Raw genomic sequence first — 20,162 nt, forward strand, 5'->3', positions numbered from 1 at the left:
GTGACAGCAACTCACCGGTGACTTCATCGCTGTCACTCGGGCGACTTGCTGTCACAGTTGTATGATCCAGCGGTGGCCGCGAGTAACCTGAGTGACATCATCGCTGATCGCGTGGCTGTCTTCAGTTGCTGCATGGAGCTGTCTGGAGCGGCGGTGTCTTCTGCAGCTTCTGTCACCTCCATGTAGCAGAGCTGGAAGCGATGCTGGAACTCCGTGGATTACGCCGGACATGGACGGCTTTTTCGGGGTGAATAAAGTGGTGAATGAGGGTATTTGTTAGTGGTTTTTATTGCAAATAAAGGATTTTTTCAGGTGTGTGTGTGTGTGTGTGTATTTATTTACTGTAATTTACAGATTACTCATGGAAGGTATCTCGAGGAGACGCCTGACATGATTAATCTAGGATTTAGTGGCAGCTATGGGCTGCCATTAACTCCTTATTACCTTGATTGCCAAGGCACCAGGGCAAATCGGGAAGAGCCGGGTACAGTCCCAGAACTGTCGCTGCAAATGGATGCGGCAATTCTGGGTGGCTGCTGGCTGATATTGTTAGGCTGGGGGGCTCCCCATAACCTGGGGCTCCCCATCCTGAGAATACCAGCCTGCAGCCATATGGCTTTATCTGGCTGGTATTAAAATTGGGGGGACCGCACACCGTTTTTTTTAATTATTTATTTCTCTGCTCCATAGTGACACGCCAGCCGGCGGCTGTGATTGGTTGCAGTTAGACAGCTGTCACTCAGCGTGTGGGCGTGTCTCACTGCAACCAATCATATTTGCCAGTAGGCGGGGAAAGCAGGGAATACGAGATTGTTTAATGAGCGGCCGGCTTTTTCAAAATAGCAACAGCCGCCGGAGCTTTTATAACAGCAGTGCAGCGCCGTGCTGGAGATCGGGGAAAGGTAAGTATGAGAGAGGGGGGGAACTGACAGACAGACAGCGAGAGGGACAGATAAGACAGAGAGACCGATCGACAGACATAGAGAGAGACCGACCGACAGAGAGAACGACACAGAAAAAAACAAACAAAACCGACATCACATGAAAAAAAGCACAAAACGTACACTGAGCATACAGAGGATGCGTCCGTGTCACTTAGGCGTGCGCACAGACCCATTGACTTTCATTGGGTCCGTGTGTGCGTGTTCCATAATGAAAACGGACATGCTTCCGTGCAAAACAGAGACACAAACGTAGCACGCACACGGACCTTAATGAAAAACGCACGTGTCCTCAAACATTAAACAACATTGGTGCACGTTTGCCCATGTCTCCGGTATACACGGAAACGGACCAAACACGCATGGATTTCACGGATGTGTGTTGGAGGCCTCAAACAGACAGACTAACCCACTGACCCCAATTCATTAAGATCGATGATTTCTATACCAGCCTCCAAGAGGGGCTGTGCTTCTGATTCCCTACCATTTAGAGGCTCACACCTTTTAATCAATCAGAAGTGTCTAACAAGTGGCATGTGCATCGTCACAAATCCAGTCGTGGACTGGTGTAATATTTGTGGCATAAGGAACGCCACCGCCCAATTTGACCAGCAGGAGTAGCCATGCCCCTATCTCGCCCCAGCTCCATCCATTTTGACAGAGCTGGGCAAAAATAGTGTGAGAACAACAAAAGTCCCAAAATCTTGGCGTAGTCTCAGGTTGTATCAAAATTTAGCAATTCTCAGAGCTTTTTAAGCCAGAATTTTAGCCTAAAAGCTTTGATGAATTGGGGCCATATACTTTAATGGAACTATACACATTTTTTATGGATTACCGTCTCTGTACCATTAAATTCACTGCATGACCTCTTCTTAGCAGTATTTGTAAATCAGGCTTAGCTACTGATGTCTTTGTGGGTTCTAAGAAAAATGGATACCCCACTAAAGATGTCAGTTTCCCATCCATTTTTATTTGGTTTATTGCACATTTTTATTTGAAGATTTTCCTCAATGGAAGGAAAAGGCAGTTTACCGCTGTAAGGCTATGTGCACACGCTGAGGATTTTACCGCAGATTTTCTGCAGAAAATGTGTAACATTTCTGCAGTCATTCCCCAGCAAAACCTATGGGTATAAAAAAAAATACTGTGCGCACACTGCGATTTTTTTATACTTGCGGATTTTCCGCTGCGGAATTAATGTGCATGTCACTTCTTTTCCGCAGGTACCTGGGGTTTTTGCTTTAGATAAAAGGTAAAAATCCGCAGGGACCAACCCGCGGAAAAACCGTGGCAAATCCGCACCAAACCGCGGCAAAGCCGCATAAGAATTTCGTTGCGATTTTGGTGCAGTTTCTTACCGCAGGTGCAGGATTCTTTAAGAGGGTCCGGATTTTCCTTGAGAAAAAGTCACTATCTAGTGTGCACATGGCCTAAGTTGTTAAAAATGGATGAGGAAAAAGTAGATGCCACACGGCCGACACATGAGCGAGAAAGGCTCATTTTTGGGGGGATGCAAAAGCGGAAATGGATGTGTGAACATTGTCTAAAATAGTAACAATAGACCTAAGTGCAGCAGACGCTCAGTATCCTATTGTGAATGCAGGTGACATCAGCAGATGGGCAGGAGATTGCCATCATATGGAAGAGGTGGCCGGGCTTCAATGAAGATTATAACATGGATCATGACTTCTTTGGCCTTGACAGTAAGTAAATTGAATGGCTTGAAATGTCATGCAATGCTTATTGTACAGTCTGGAGTATATAATAAGCTGATCTGTACAATTAGATAGCACAGTCCCATATTGTCTAACATACTCATTTAATACACTGGGTACTTTGGGTTTATGGCAGCTTCTTCTAGAGCTACGCTTGTTGTCAGCAAGTTCTTTACATACAGATGCAAAAAAATCTAAAATGTCTAAGGCCACTTCACGTGGCGATATTTTCCATCAGTACCTGCGAGTCGAGAACAGAGAAAATAGAATGTAACATTTCTATTTGTTCTGCCTTGTGGATCAAGTTCTGGAATTGTCTTATAAAGATTGATGCAAAACACAACTAAAACACTTTAGGGTCATTTAAATGGGGTTGTCCAATAGTGGACAACCCCTTAAAGTATTAAAAATGGGCACACATCCACATTGTAAAAAGATTTTTTTTATCTTTACATAAAACTGGAAAAAACAAATTACTCGATCTTATTCTCTAAAAATGAGCCCTAATTTACATTTTCTCTGCAGTTTCAGCTTCTCTTACTCCCACAGACAAGGCTCTTCTGTTGTCAGCAACATTTCTGCTGGTAAGGCATATAAATTGTTCTCAAGCATTTTTTTGCCTGATTCATAGTGTTTTGCAGCTTTTTTGAAAGGTGCCTTTTCTTACATTCTTTTTAGTTTGTGAATTTAATATTTTGATTTCTTTTTTAAAACATTGGCGGTTTAGCAACGGGCTTCTCTGTGCGACTTATACACCAGAAAAAAAAGAAAAGGATGTGACAAAATAAAAAAAAGTGACAAAAATGGCAGAAATACATGTTTAGGATTCAGAAGTTTTGTTTTCAAGCAGTCAAAAATAAAGAAAAAAGGTCTGCGATGGATTATTCTCTCAATATTGCTGAAATGATAATGTTTATATTTCTATATTTCATTTTAGAACTTCATGTTTTTTGAGATGAGCTAAAAAGAAGACAGAAAAACGGAAAAGAGATTTCAACAGATCAAATATTGTAATAAATACCTAAACTATGCTGTAATAAACTACGACTACAGATAGATGGAGCAGTCATTCATCCAGAATCAATAAACCCCTCCTGAACAAGCTTAAAATGTTAGAAGATAAAAAAAGGAGTGAAAGCCACCTTATAGGTCTTTCCTAACCCCAGATGGTGTTCGTGCTTCCCCCGCTAGGCTGGTTCCATGTTGTCTACTCGACCACTGCAGTTAATCACTGATTGGCTGCAGCAGTTATATTGATGGAGAAGCACTAGATCTCTGGACTGCAGCAGTCTCGCTACCAAAACACAGACTGGACTGTAATTGGCACTATGGGGGATCGGTTATGTGGGTATAAAATTTTATTTCTTTTATTATGTTCTAAGGTAGTAGAGAGCATTTTTAAATGGCTAGAATACCCTCTTAATTGCAGCGAAAAAACTACTGAATCTGCGGTAGTACTGTGGTGGGTCTAGGCATTGGACAGGTAAATATGTGCACAATGAGCATACCTTAATAAAACCCACACACGTGAACGCACACCTACACATATCAGATCCCACACACTCCCACATCAGATTGCGCGCACACCCTCACACATCAGATCCCACACACTCCCACATCAGATCCCACATCAGATTGCGCGCAAACCCTCACACATCAGATCCCACACACTCCCACATCAGATTGGGCGCAAACCCTCACACATCAGATCCCACACACTCCCACATCAGATTGCGCGCACACCCTCACAAATAAGATCCCACACTCCCACATCAGATCGCGCGTGTGCACACACACACACGCATACACACACAATCACATCAGATCGCAAACACACACTGACCACATCCAACGATACCGATTAGTTCCGGCCGGCAGAGAACCCTAGGATGTAGTACAGTGGCGTGTGAGGACCTGCGATGGAACACATGGATGATCTGGCGGTGAAACACATCTATGCTTGAAGCATACCTGCTGGGAGTACCCACCGATGATCGCAGGAAGACCTGCGTGTGATGCAGGTCTGGTATGATTCTCCTGGCGAGGGGGATATGCATTTTTTGGCGGTGGCAGGGGGTAAACTTTCCCCCAACCGTGTTTACCTGAGAATAAGACCTACCATGGAAAAGCGCATTTTTCGGGGCAAAAAACACCCCATAAAACAGTGTCTTATTTTCAGGGAAACACGTGATCTGATCCATTCCATCAGGAGATACCTAAAGACTTCCAAACATGAAAGTCCACCTTAACTTACAATAATAAAGAAAAGATCCAATTTTTTTTGTTTCCTTACTAAGGAGTAGAGATATTTCAGAAAAGCTAGTGAGTCTTCTGAAAGAGGATTAAAAAAAACAAAGTCAAGGTGAAAGACCCATAATTTTAATGGTGGAGCTGCGGTGGAGTAGTTGACATTGTTAAACAGGCAGCTGAAATGAAGGTTAAACTCTGCACACCAGGCGTAAAACACTGATATGTCTCAGTAGTGGGTCTGACATGGTGATGATGATTATTATTATCATACACAGACAAAATCCTTTGCGTAAAACATGAAAGGAAATGAACAAAGTGCTGAAGAAACTTTACAAGGCAAATTTTGGGAGCAGAGATTTGCTTGTCAGGAAATAAAAGCATTTTACTCCATCAATATGGAGTGTCCATAATCTACAACAATAGTAAAAATAAAAAAATACAAGTGTCTCATGCCAATCACCTGCTATCCCTAAAAAAAATAAAAGTAGAAAAGAATTGTAACATTTCCCCGCTTTTCTTCCTTCTCGCTGAAGCAGCGGTGGTACGTCACAGACAGTGAAGGCTGGTGGAGCGGAGTGACAGGAAGGCCTTTCTCATCCACCTCTATGGCAGAGGCCACACAATATTGCCCATACCTGGCAAGGATTGTTAGGTTCGCCACCAATTCATGGGCTAGCCATGTCACAAAAACACAAGCAAAATACTGTCCGGAAATGGGAGTGATGAATTTAGCAAAAAGTCAGCATAGAGGTTGACAACTTTCTCTCATAATGCAATTTTTGTGTTTCGGAAACTTGTCTTGTCCCTGCAATAGAAAAAAAGAAATCAATAATGAAGGGTTAAATTTCAAACAAGAGCAAAAAGCAATAATCCATCCTCAAAGTCCAGCATACAACTGAGGCATCTTCTGTACCCGCTTCTGGGGTAAACCCTCCCTGCCCAATCTTTTACCACAAGATTATACAATGTGATTTTTCCACTTAAACCCTCCTTTCCATGCTTAGGAGTCCAGTGGGCGGTCCTAATCTGTAATTGACAGTCATACATAGAAGGTCATCACTAAGTAGGACCGCCCACTGGACTCCTAGACATGGCAGTTACACTGAATCTTTTCTCATAAATCAATCTGCTCAGCTTCTATTGCATGCGAACAGCTCATCAAACTGCATGTTCAATGTGAGAAGTTCCTTTAAAGTAAAAACCAAACAAACTAGTCAAGATAATCCTAAATGTAAGGACTCAATGAAGGGAAATATTCAGACACCCTGGAGGACATTTTCACATTGTGGCTGTATAACAAGAAAATAAAAAGTAATGATATCACACATAACAGGTTTTCCCACATATGTGAACCGAACAGAAATGAATGTATTCACGCACACTTCAGGAAGATCTCTGTATACTGCTTCATATTCAGTGTAGAATTAAAGAAAGGCAGGAACCATAAGAGATAACACTGGAAATCACAGTGTTCTCTATATACAGTATATGTAGTACAATATGGCATCATTACACATTCCGGGATTCGGTATGTGATAAAAGTATTGGATATATGCTCATCATAACTGGCCCATGACCCACGGGTATTCACCATTCTCCGATATTTATATCAATCCATCTACATGAATTTCTGTTATATGTTCTTCAAGAAAGGCCAATCAACTGGACTAATCTGCATCAAATTTGGCACGTAGGTAAAGCAGGCACTTTGGAGGGATTTACAGCGGATTTCAGCTCTCTAGAACCAGATTTGCCAAAAAACGGACGACAAAATCAAATATTAATTGAAATCCCCTCAAGATGTAAAATGTCTGCACATAACTCAAATACGTTGTCTTCACATCAGTAGCAAACAAACGTTTTAACCACACACAATCGAAGAGTTAAACCAAAAACACCAACGCCGGGTAATTCTACTAATGAATTAGAATCACATTTATTTCATTGTATCGACCTTCACCTGGCCATACTCTTGACCACCACCAGTGAGATATTTCTTCCAATGTATCTTTCAGTGCTGAGAAGGTAATAAAGTCCCTCGGGCAGTTGCCCAACTACCATGTGAACAAAGTTTCCTACATCTAAGAGCCCCCTATCTACACCCTCACCCCATTAGACCATCATTGTCACTAGACCTGTTGACTATGGGGTGGCCAGCTCAGCAATGTATGGAAGCTTTTCCAATAGTAATTCTTCCCTCAATTAGTACCTACCACCCAACTATATACACACTACTCTGCATAAGTGTTAGGCAGGTGTTTTAAACATGCTGCAAGGTTCGAATTCTTTAAAAAAAATAGAAGCGTTAATAGTTTATATTTATTGATTAACAAAAATGCAAAGGAACTGAACAAAATAGAAATGTTAATCAGATCAAGATGGCCAGTTATTGCCTTCAAAACAGCATCAAAGCATCAATTCTTCTAGGTATGCATGCAGACAGTTTTTGAAGGAACTTGGTAAAGAGGTTGATGGAAACATCTTGTAGAACTGACCACAGATTTTCTCTGGCTCTAGACTTGCAAAAATCCTTTAATCTTTTCATGTAATCCCAGACAGGCTTGATGTTGTTGAGATTAGGGTCTATAGGGGCCATATTTGATTTTATTAATTTGCTTTTATAAAACAACAAACAACACCATTGACATGGGAACAAGGCAAAGTGACATTTGTGCATGAAACCAAAGGAACTATTGGCCGGAAAATGGCAGCAGGAGCTCTGGATCGATGAGATACAATATGAAATATCTGCCTGTGCCAGAACGCAGATGGTTGATGAAGGGCTGAAGAGTGGTACAATACTGAGTGTCTGCAGGGAACAATGTTGGAGATTCCTTACAAGTTTAGCTTTCCAAATCTGCAAATGGGAGTTGGGGTTTTGGTCAGAATTTCAGGCTGATAGAGTATATCACAAAAGTGAGTACACCGCGCACATTTTTATAAATGTTTTCTTACATCTTTTCATGGGACAACACTGAGGATATTACACTTTTATACAATGTCAAGTAGTCAGTATACAGCGTGTATAACAGTGTAAATTAGGTGTGCCCTCTACATAACTCAACACAGCCATTAATGTCTAAACTGCTGATAACAATAGCGAGTACAACCCTATGTGAAAATGGCCAAATTGTGCACAAAGTGTCAATATTTTGGGTAGCCACCATTATTTTCAAGCACTGCTTTAACTCTTTTGGGCTTGGAGTTCACTACAGCTTCACAGGAGCCACGGGAATCCTCTTCCATTCTCTACGATGTCATCACAGAGTTGGTGGATGTTAGTGACCTTGGCGCCCTCTACCTTCCGTTTGAGGATGCCCCAAACATGCTGACTATGGTTTAGATCTGGAGACATGTTTGGCCAGTCCAGCACCTTTAGCCTTTGTTTCTTTAGCAAGGCAGCAGTAGTCTTGAAGGTGTGTTTGAGGCAGGGGATAATACTCTGCTTCAGTATGTCACATTACATGTTGGCATTCATGGGTCCCTCAATGAGCTGTAGCTCCCACAGCCAGCAGCACTCATACAGTCCCAAACCATGACACTCCCACTAATGTACTTGACTTTAGGAAAAACACACTTGTCTTTGTACTCCTCACCTGCCAAACATGTTTGACAACATCTAAACCAAATAAATTTATTTTGGTCTCATCAGACCACAGGGCATGGTTCCAGTAATCCATATCTTTAGTCTCGTTGCTTCAGCAAACTGTTTGCGGGCTTTCTTGTGCATCATCTTTAGAAGAGGCTTCCTTCTGGCATGACAGTCATGCAGATCAATTTTATGCAGCGTGTACTGTATGGTCTAAGCACTGACAGGCTGACCCACCCACCCCTTTAACGTTTGCAGCAATGCTGGCAGCACTCATACGTCTATTTTGGCTATAGCTGTGACTGGGGTCAATGTCGTAACTAGAGCAATGAGAAAATTCTGTGCCCCTGCCGCTGACCGGCAGTGACCTATGGAGCCTCGTTCGATGGTTATCATGGGACATTACGACATTGGATTACGTCGAAACTTAGGAGGATTTTTTTTAAATTAATAAATTGGTGAAAGACAGAGTGTGTGTGTAGGGGGGGCATCTTTATTCAAATAAACCACTTTTTCCAGTGCTTGTGTGTTTTTTAACTATATACTTACTGGGTTAGAAATACAGGTGTCTGATAGATGACTCTCCGTAACTCACATCTGTCAATTCACAGCTGACATGAACCCCAAAAGTATCTAATGGATGCGCCAACACTTCTGGGGTGGCTGCAGACTGCTATTTTTAGGCTGGGAAGGACCAAAAAAACATGGGCTTACACAATATGTTAATACCAACCCCCAGCTGTCTGTTTTACCATGGATAATTATCAAAAAAGGGGGGGGACCGTACTTCCATTTTTTTTTTCATTTATTCCCTATCCACATTTGTTTGCAGGGCAATTTCCCCCCCCCCCCATTTTACCTCCTTTTGTAACCCCCTTGTCCTTACTATGACAATTTTACAGCTATTTAACAACACCAAAGTTCGGGTCACTATTAGCTGATATGAGGTTTAGGGTCCATGGTCAAGTTCAGGTACCAAACAAAAATGAGAAAAAAAAAAAAGTCAGAATTATATTTTTTTTGGTCTCTGTAACATTGCAATATAATGTGATCAAAACATTGTATGTATCTGACCATGGTATCAGTAAAAACATCAGGTCAAATAAACCCTCACACAGCCCAAGATCCTGAGAATTAAAACTTTATCTGTCTCGGAAAATAGCAACACAAGCAAAATTCTTCTTTTTTTTTTTTTTTTTTTACAAATTTCTGAATTTTTTTCACCACTAAAAAAAAGTAAAAACTATACAGGTTTGGTATTTATATACTTGTACTGACCTGGGGAATCATATTGTCAGGGCTGTTATACCATACAGTGAAGATGGTAAATAAAAAAAACCATTGTGGAATTGTTTTTTTTTTTTGCAATTTCACCACACTGGAATTATTTTTCCCATTTTCAAGTACAACATGTGGCAGAATGAAAGAAGTCATTCAAAAGTTCCAGGTGTCTCGCAAAAAACAAGCCCTCACATGGCTATTTTGATGAAAAAACAAAAAATGTTATGGCTCTTGGAAGAACGAGAGAAAAAAAAAAAACAGAAAAAGAAAAATCGCCGAGGGTGAAGGGGTTAAGAATAGTGATGAGCGGACTCGGTCTGTAAACGTCCAGATCAGCGCTGTTTCAAAGGTGCCCGGGTGTTTGATCCGTATCTGGTACTCGAGAAATTAAAAAAAATAAATAAAAGGGAAAATAAGAATGAAGCGAGGGCTTAATACTCACCGAGGCTCTGTCATGGCGGCACACTGCTTCCAGGTCGCACATTCACTTTCGTGCTGCGCATTATGGTCATCCATATGCACTGCTTTCCCCGTCCACCAGCCATCCTGGTGTCTGTGATTGGTTGCAGTTAGACGCACCCCCAGCCTGTGTTACAGCGTCTGCCTGCAACCAATCATAGGCGCTGTCTGCGTGTCAGTATCATACTGTAAAAATACACTAAAATATTTGGTGTATATTTGGTCCCCCCATATTATGATACCCAGCACAGATAAAGCTCACAGCTACAGGCTGCAGTCCCCAGCCCTGTGCTCAACTTGGTTGTGTATTAAAAGAAGAGGAACCGCATGTGGCTTTTATTTATTTTTAATTACTTAAGTAATTTAAAAAAATGATATGTGGTCATCCCCAATTTTGATACACAGCGAAGATAAAGCCAGACTTGCGGCAGATAAGGCTGGGGGCTTGTATTCTCAGGTGTTAAAACTATTTAAAAAAAAAGAAGGGAATTTTGTTTACTTACCGTAAATTCCTTTTCTTCTATCTCCTATTGGGTGACCCAGACAATTGGGTGTATAGCTTCTGCCTCCGGAGGCCACACAAAGTATTACACTTTAAAAAGTGTAACCCCTCCCCTCTGCCTATACACCCTCCCGTGCATCACGGGCCCATCAGTTTTGGTGCCAAAGCAGGAAGGAGGAAACTTATAAATTGGTCTAAGGTAAATTCAATCCGAAGGATGTTCGGAGAACTGAAACCATGAACCAAACGAACAATTCAACATGAACAACATGTGTACACAAAAGAACAAACAGCCCGAAGGGAACAGGGGCGGGTGCTGGGTCTCCCAATAGGAGCTAGAAGAAAAGGAATTTACGGTAAGTAAATAAAATTCCCTTCTTCTGTCGCTCCATTGGGAGACCCAGACAATTGGGACGTCCAAAAGCAGTCCCTGGGTGGGTAAAAGAATACCTCGATAAAAAGAGCCGAAACAACGGCCCCCTCTTACAGGTGGGCAACCGCCGCCTGAAGGACTCGCCTACCTAGGCTGGCATCTGCCGAAGCATAGGCATGCACCTGATAGTGTTTCGTGAAAGTGTGCAGACTCGACCAGGTAGCCGCCTGACACACCTGCTGAGCCGTAGCCTGGTGCCGCAATGCCCAGGACGCACCCACGGCTCTGGTAGAATGGGCTTTCAGCCCTGAAGGAATCGGAAGCCCAGAAGAACGGTAGGCTTCAAAAATCGGTTCCTTGATCCACCGAGCCAAGGTTGACTTGGAAGCCTGCGACCCCTTACGCTGGCCAGCGACAAGGACAAAGAGCGCATCAGAGCGGCGCAGTGGCGCCGTGCGAGACACGTAGATCCGGAGTGCTCTCACTAGATCTAACAAATGCAAATCCTTTTCACATTGGTGAATTGGATGAGGGCAAAATGAAGGTAAGGAGATATCCTGATTGAGATGAAAAGTGGACACCACCTTAGGGAGAAAGTCCGGGACCGGACGCAGAACCACCTTATCCTGGTGAAAAACCAGGAAAGGGCCTTTGCAAGACAGCGCTGCAAGCTCTGACACTCTACGGAGTGAAGTAACTGCCACTAGAAATGCCACCTTCTGCGAAAGACGTGATAGAGAGACATCCCGCAGCGGCTCAAAAGGTGGTTTTTGAAGAGCCCGTAGAACCATGTTGAGATCCCAGGGTTCCAGCGGACGCTTGTAAGGTGGGACTATGTGGCAAACTCCCTGCAGGAACGTGCGGACCTGCGGAAGCCTGGCTAGACGCTTTTGAAAAAACACGGAAAGCGCCGAGACTTGACCTTTGAGAGAGCCGAGAGACAAACCCTTGTCCAATCCCGATTGAAGGAAGGAAAGAAACCTGGGTAAGGCAAACGGCCAGGGGATAAACCCCCTCTCAGAGCACCAGGCTAAGAAGATCCTCCAAGTTCTGTGATAGATCTTGGCTGACGTTGGTTTCCTGGCCTGTCTCATAGTGGCAATGACATCTTGAGACAACCCTGAGGACGCTAAGAGCCAGGACTCAATGGCCACACAGTCAGGTTGAGGGCCGCAGAATTCAGATGGAAAAATGGCCCTTGAGATAGCAAGTCTGGTCGGTCTGGGAGCGCCCACGGTTGCCCCACCATGAGATGCCACAGATCCGGGTACCACGACCGCCTCGGCCAATCTGGAGCGACGAGGATGGCGCGGCGCCAGTCGGACCTGATCTTGCGCAACACTCTGGGCAGCATTGCCAGAGGAGGGAATACATAAGGCAGTTGAAACTGCGACCAATCCTGAACTAAGGCGTCCGCCGCCAGAGCTCTGTGGTCCTGAGACCGTGCCATGAATGCCGGGACCTTGTTGTTGTGCCGAGACGCCATGAGATCGACGTCCGGCGTTCCCCAGCGGCAACAGATCTCTTGAAACACGTCCGGGTGGAGAGACCATTCCCCCGCGTCCATGCCCTGGCGACTGAGGAAGTCTGCTTCCCAGTTTTCTACGCCCGGAATGTGAACCGCGGAGATGGTGGAGGCTGTGGCCTCCGCCCACAGCAGAATCCGCCGGACTTCTTGGAAGGCTTGACGACTGCGAGTGCCGCCCTGGTGGTTGATGTACGCAACCGCCGTGGCGTTGTCCGACTGTATGCGGATCTGCCTGCCCTCCAGCCACCGATGGAACGCCTTGAGGGCTAGATACACTGCCCTTATCTCCAGAACATTGATCTGAAGGGAGGACTCTGTCGGAGTCCAGGTTCCCTGAGCCTTGTGGTGGAGAAAAACCGCTCCCCATCCTGACAGGCTTGCGTCCGTCGTGACCACAGCCCAGGATGGGGGCAGAAAGGATTTTCCTTTCGACAGAGAAGTGGGGAGAAGCCACCACTGAAGCGAGGTCTTGGCTTCCAGAGACAGAGAGACGTTCCTGTCTAAGGACGTCGGCCTCTTGTCCCATTTGCGGAGAATGTCCCATTGGAGAGGACGCAGATGAAATTGCGCAAATGGAACTGCCTCCATTGCTGCCACCATCTTCCCCAGGAAGTGCATGAGGCGCCTCAAGGGGTGCGACTGGGCCCGAAGAAGGGATTGCACCCCTGTCTGCAGCGACCGCTGTTTGTCCAGCTTAGTCGCAGACCGAGAGGTGCCTGGGGGTGATCCCGCAGTGCCCGGGGCCTGTGTAAGGGCCGGTCTGGACTGCAAAACCTCTAGAAACTTAGCAGACCATTTATCCATAGACTGAGTCATGGAATGAGAAAGCGACTCAGAGAGTTTGTCGGCTAAAACAGCAAACTCTGTCCCTGCCATCTGGACAGGGGGGGCCGGTGGTTCTACCTGGGCCGAGGGACCCCCTAGTGCCTCAGGCTCCGGCTGAGAGAGTGCCAGAGGGGCCGAGCATTGCTCACAGTGAGGGTAGGTGGAACCTGCAGGTAACATAGCCGCACAAGAGGTACAGGTAGCAAAATAACCCTGTGCCTTGGCCCCCTTGCTCCTTGTGAACGACATGCTGTTGTCTCCCAGGAGCCTGATCACTGAGGGTATATAGCCACAAGTGAACAGTACAGCTGAACCGGAAAAAGTATACAAATATAATGTATCTATATACAGTTCAGCACCCTAGGGGGACCAGCACCGGTAACCGGTGTGGCTTACCAACCACTCCAGCGGTGTGTGGCCACCAGATTCCCTGCCTCGGGTCTCCCTTGAGCTGCTGCCAGAAGTCCTCCACCGGCAGGATGTGTTAAAACATGGCTGTCGGCGTTCACAGGGGAGGAGGGAGCCGTGGGCGTAACTTACAAAAAGTGCGGGAACTGGTGCCCCATAGGGATTAGTGAGGGGGGAGGAGGACAGCAATGTGTGCTCCAGCCCTCACTGTCGGCGTCAGACCGACCGTCCCGCCCTTGCCCCTGACTGGCAGGCCCGGGGGCGGGCGTTTAATGTACTAGGCCGCAAAAGCCGGGGACTAAAGTAAAAACCGCGGCCGGCAAGCAGGCACGGTCGGCGCGGTAGTCCCGGACAAAAAACAATACTGCAGGCGCTGCAGCGTCTGAGGCCCAGGTGCTCCATGCACCGTCCCAAAGGGGACACAGAGTACCTGTAGTTGCAAGGCCTTGTCCCTGACGATACTCAGTCTCCTGTCCGGCAGATACCACCAGGGGCTGCGGAGGGAGCCCGGTCCCAGTGCCTGGATGACCGGTTAGGATCCCACTTCACCCAGAGCCCCTAAGGGATGGGGAAGGAAAACGGCATGTGGCTCCTGCCTTTGTACCCGCAATGGGTACCTCAACCTTAACAACACCGCCGACTCAGTGGGGTGAGAAGGGAGCATGCCGGGGGCCCCTAGGGGCCCTCTTTTCTTCCATCCGAAATAGTCAGCAGCTGCTGCTGACTAAAATGTGGAGCATTGTGTGCATGTGTGCCTCCTTCAACACAAAGCAAAAAACTGATGGGCCCGTGATGCACGGGAGGGTGTATAGGCAGAGGGGAGGGGTTACACTTTTTAAAGTGTAATACTTTGTGTGGCCTCCGGAGGCAGTAGCTATACACCCAATTGTCTGGGTCTCCCAATGGAGCGACAAAGAAAAAAAAAAAAAAAAGATTGCTTGTGGTTCCTCTTATTTTGATACAAAGATATGTGCACAAATGGAGGCTCCAGCCGTGGGCTTTATCTGTGCTGGGTATCATAATCTGGGGGACCCTACGCCAATTGTTTTATTTATTTGATTTTATACCACAATACTGACGGTAGATACTAGAATGTATGGGCTCCTTGCAGGTATGAGGTCATTTCAACACGCCTCTATCACATGATACTGACCAGCAGACAGTTACACTGCTTTCCCTGCCCACTGGCCTTGCTGGTTCCTGTGATTGGTTGCAGTCAACTGACACGCTGCCACTCAGGGTAGGAGCGTGTCTGACTGCAACCAATCGCAGGTGCCGGTGGGAGGGGAAAGCAGTGCATATGGATAAGCAGTAATTAGCGGCCCAGGAAGTGAATGTGAGGCCTGGAAGCAGCATACAGCCATTCCAGAGCCTTGGTAAGTATAGCGCGCTTGCTCCCATTCCCCTATCACTTCTACCACCAAGTTTAATCTCCAGATTCTGGTCCCCATAAGCTTATATGGGGACCAGATTCCGGATTTAAACAAAAAAAAAAAAAAAAAAAGAGAGCTATGACCTGCCGGTCCCGGTTATCTGCGAGTCCGCTCATCTCTAGTTGAGAAATATCTTTAGTGTAAAGAAGAACAATGAGTCCTGGCAGTAGTGATATGGTCCCCAAAGACATTATGGAGTTTGTGTGGGATCAGAGATTGAAGGATTTTTGCAAGCCTCCATCCACAGAAGAGCTGTAGTTAGTTCTCTAAGAAGTTTGGAACAACCTTGATGCGGAGTGCCTCCAAAAACTGTGCGAGTGCACCTAGAAAAATAGATGCTTTGATGCGGTTTGAAAGGTAAAGGGAGGGTCACATCAAAGTGTTTTACATTTCTGTTGGGTTCATTCACTGTGCATCGTATTGATATAAACACGATTAACACGTCTATTTTTGAACACATTCCTCCCTTGTGGAGTACTGTGTGTATATACTGTGAGAATACTAGGTAGATAACTCTGCCCCACCCCTCCCCCATACACAAACCACCTGGTCTCAGCCAAGAATGTGGCATGTATTCGAGGAAGAGGTGAAGAAGACGCAGGCATTGCTGGTGATGGCGTGACTCCCATAACACAAATGAGATATAGTTTACGTTGAAAATCAAGACGGCCAATTGTTCTCTCTCTGAAATTAAGACACCTCCATACACTTAACAAGTTAAAAAATGACCCAACAGCCTTGTAATGTGTATGGGCACAGTACATAAGAGCCTGAATATTGTATCTCTTGTAGTTACTATACCGTACTGTTACTACATTTTAAGTTTATGATAAGACAGTAATGCAATATTACTAGTTCAGAATCGAGACAAACTCATCTCGGTTTCATATAATGGCAAGTAATGTCTTCTAACACGTGCCTTCTCCGTCCTGGTCTGTATGTCAATAAAACATCTTGCATGATTAGCAAATGTACATGTACCCAGTGGCCGTCATGTTAAAGGGGTTGTTCAGTGAGGATAAGTTAGATTGGGGGCAAGGAACTGGGCTGGGGCCAGCACCAATCAGCAGAATAGGGCAATTTTATACCAGTGAGAATGGAGGAGACGTGCATATGCCTGGCAATGTTCATTGGCTATGGGACTGCTGTGTGATGAGCTTCAGCTTTTTCTGGCAGCCCCATGGTGACTGAATAGAGCGGCAAACATGGGAATAACCTTGCCTATGGATAGGTGACAACTTATCTTCACTGAACTGGACACACCATGTAAAAGGTAATGCAGAGCAGAATGAAACTTTTTTCTTATTTTGTTCCCTCTGTTACAGATTTCAGTTATCAAACTATTTGTCACTTAGTGAATTTTTTGAAGTTCCGGTGGGCATGACAAGTGGGGGGATGTACTTCTTTCTCGTTCTGAAGCTGACCAATCATATGCAGGCAGCAACACACTAAGGGAAAAAAAAACACCCCCACAACAAATTAGAGCAGTCTCAGTGTGAGACATGTATTGACAAACAGTCTGCTCTGCTCACAGCAGACCTCGGACAGCTTTAAGCCCTCAAATCAGGCAGTTTTATTACAAACACTTCTAGTTGATCGCATCTAAGTGCTGGCAGCCCTGATGATCATATGCAGCACATGTAAGGGGAAAAAGAACATGCCCCCCACAATAGCTTAGACCAGGCTCTGTGTGAGACATGATCCAACATTGAGTGGGGTGAAGAGGCGTACAGCGGAGTTTGCAGCAATACACTTGCTTTGGCGATGCTAATGTATATTTGGATTTGGTACTGCCAACAAAGCTCATTTAAATTGGAAAGGAGAAAAACTAGAAGTGTTTATAATGAGACATAAATGGTTTTCCCCATCTCTAAGATCATATCCCAATATATAGTAGGTGTACCGGTGTGGTAATAATATTAGCAAATATCTCCAATTAGAAGTGTAGTATAGGCCTCCTGATATCGCCATATCTCTTACCTCATGTGCAGGGCATTACAGCTTAGGTATCACATGAGATAAGAGACAACTATATCAGGAGAACTATACTACATTTCTAATTGGAAGTATCTGCTCATATTATTATTATTACAGCTACTACATATTGGGATAGGATCTTGGCAATGGGAATACTCCTTTAACTTTTGAAGCAGTGCCCCTCCCCCCACACTGACTGCCAGAGCTTAAAGCTGAAAACTGTTAATAATCACACTGAGCTATGTTGTACTCTAGCACATCATCACTCTGCAATGAGGAGCGCAATGTGAATGGTATTGTGGGGGCATGTTATTCTTTACCCAATAGTTACTGCCTATTTTTGATTGATCAATGAAAAAAGAAAAAAAAAGTGCACACCCCCAGTGAAATCTCTGTCCACACGTGTTATTCTGCTCTGCATTGCCTATTACATTGTGTGTGCAGTTAACCCCTTCAACCCCGGGGCACTTTCCGTTTTTGTTTTTTGCTCCCCTTCTTCCGAGAGCCGTAACTTTTTTATTTTTCTGTCAATCTTGCCATATGAGGGCTTGTTTTTTTGCGGGACAAGTTGTACTTTTAAATGAAACCATAAGTTTTACCATATGGTGTACTGGAAAACAGCAAAAAAATTCCAAATGCGGAAAAATTGCAAAAAAAGTGTGATGGCACAATAGTTTTTGGGATGTTTTATTCACGGTGTTCACTATATGGTAAAACTGATGTGTGGGTATGATGCCTGAGGTCGGTGCGAGTTTGTAGACACCAAACATGTATAGGTTTTCTTGTATCTAAGGGGTTAAAAAAAATTCACAAGTTTGACCAATAAAAGTGGCGCACGTTTTGCGCCATTTTCCAAAACCCGTAGCGTTCTTATTTTTTGGGATCTGTGGCTCAGTGACGGCTTATTTTTTGCGTCTCGAGCTGAAGTTTCTATTGGTACCATTTTTACGCAGATGCTACGTTTTGATCGCCTGTTATTGCATTTTGCGTAAAACTTGCGGCGACCAAAAAACGTAATTTTGGCGTTTGGAATTTTTTTGCCACTACACCGTTTACCAATCAGATTAATTTATTTTATATTTTGATAGATCGGGCATTTCTGAACGCGGCGATACCAAATATGTGTATGTATATTTATTTTTTAACCCTTTAATTTTCAATGGGGGGAAAGGTGGGTGATTTGAACTTTTAGGTTTGTTTTTTTTTTTTAAAACTTTTTTTTTTACTTTTTTTTTTATTTTACCAGCCCCCCTAGGGGGCTATAGCAATCAGCAATCCGATCGCTATTATCTATCTGCTGATCACAGCTATACAGCAGATACAGTCACTTTCTTTTTCCCTCTGTTCCGTGCCGAGGGAAAACGAAAGTGAAACATCATAGCTGCAGGCGTCATCACATGACCCTGTGCTACGATGGCAACCACCGATAGTCACGTGATCACGCACGTGACTTCCGGTGGGGGCGGCGGTAAGTAAAAAACATGGCCGCGCGCATTTAGATCTTGCTGCCAGACTTTGGCAGCAAGATATAAGGGGTTAATGGCCGCGGGTGGATGCAATTCCACCCGCGTCTAGCAGGCACACATGTCAGCTGTTGAAAACAAGCAGGGGGCGGGGCTTAACGGGACACGCTCCATGACGGATATATCCGTCCAGGGTCGTGAAGGGGTTAAGCAAGAAACATTCAGTGAAAGGTGCAAGTGGTGTACCCAATAGATTGTAGATCTACAAATACTTACCATAGGCGGCACATACTTAAGGCACATGCTCCAACCTGTACCTTGACATCCATCTTAATGTAATTGACCACCAATTGTAAATACAGTAAGACCCTATTGTATAGGATCTAATGAAAACAGAAGTGTCCATAAAACCCGATATGTGACACATAAGGTGACGATAATACGTGAATACATCATCTACTTTCTTCCTGCCATACCTGCATTTGCCCAATTATTTTCAGAAAAAGACACTCTAGGACGACGTGCTACTTTATACGTACTTGATGCTGTCTGTGTGTGTTTTATACTCCATAACTGTATTCGGAGGTAAATTCAGGACTCGTCGTAAAGTATCCCGGATTCGAGCTGTGGTTGCTTGGTCACTTGCAGTTTTATTCCAAATAGAAATTATGTCTTCCTAAAATAAAAGGATAGAATCAGCTTAACCATGAATTAATATATGACTTAACCTCTTCACAGCCATGTAATGTACATTTAAATCATATGCAAGCAGTGGGTGTATGTAGTCGGCTCAATAACTGAGCCTGTACCATATCTGACAGAAGCCAGCTGTGGCATACAGCCAACATCTGCCTGCAGCAGCAATTGGATCTTACTGCAATCAGAGCTGTTCAAAGCGAATTTGTCAGTAATATACGCCAAAATCATGCAGAGGTGCTGCATTCTAGGGTCAGGTAAAACCTTTCCAAGGGTATTGGCCTCTTCGCTATCTAGTATTTCGTTGCTTTGCAATTGAAAAGCAAAAATAAGCTTCACAAGTTCATCGGTGGGCGTATCAGAGCACTTGGCTTCTCTTCGCTTCTAGCCATCGGCGCTGCCCCTGCTTTATGATTGACATTAGAGACAGCTTTACTACATGCCATCACCTCTGCCCTTCATTTTCAATTAACAGCAGCAAGAAGCATGGAAGAGCCGAGGACTGCAAGGGCACTGATTCGCTCATCTGCGAACTTGCAGTTAATCTGCATATGAATAAAAGATGAATTTCACAGTAAGAGAGCAACAGATAAAGGAATCCTTGGAAAGGTTTTAGACTACCCTAGATTGCAATATCTCTGCTTGCTTATGGCATATGTTACTGTCACATTCCCTTTGAACGCTACTGTCAATAATAAACAGCAGCATTTAAATAAATCGGG

General features: G+C 44.5%; 2 protein-coding genes across 2 annotated transcripts in view; one reads left to right on the plus strand and one right to left on the minus strand.

The window, feature by feature from the left end:
* Positions 1 to 3,754, plus strand: part of LOC142296612 (phospholipid scramblase family member 5-like) — a 46,767-nt gene extending 43,013 nt beyond the window's left edge. Inside the window, exons 5-7 of the mRNA XM_075340423.1 lie at positions 2,545 to 2,644; positions 3,182 to 3,240; positions 3,594 to 3,754. Of these exons, the coding sequence (XP_075196538.1) occupies positions 2,545 to 2,644; positions 3,182 to 3,240; positions 3,594 to 3,620 (186 nt within the window). The 3' untranslated portion in view covers positions 3,621 to 3,754. The remainder of the gene's footprint in view (positions 1 to 2,544; positions 2,645 to 3,181; positions 3,241 to 3,593) is intronic.
* A 1,259-nt stretch (positions 3,755 to 5,013) lies between these two features.
* EIF4E2 (eukaryotic translation initiation factor 4E family member 2) overlaps positions 5,014 to 20,162 on the minus strand; it is a 66,788-nt gene continuing 51,639 nt past the window's right edge. Inside the window, exons 6-7 of the mRNA XM_075340424.1 lie at positions 19,284 to 19,420; positions 5,014 to 5,711 (exon numbers count right to left, since the gene is read on the minus strand). Coding sequence (XP_075196539.1) covers positions 5,672 to 5,711; positions 19,284 to 19,420 — 177 coding nt within the window. The 3' untranslated portion in view covers positions 5,014 to 5,671. The remainder of the gene's footprint in view (positions 5,712 to 19,283; positions 19,421 to 20,162) is intronic.

This window comes from Anomaloglossus baeobatrachus, chromosome 3 (assembly GCF_048569485.1).
Source record: "Anomaloglossus baeobatrachus isolate aAnoBae1 chromosome 3, aAnoBae1.hap1, whole genome shotgun sequence".
Lineage (NCBI taxonomy): Eukaryota > Metazoa > Chordata > Amphibia > Anura > Aromobatidae > Anomaloglossus > Anomaloglossus baeobatrachus.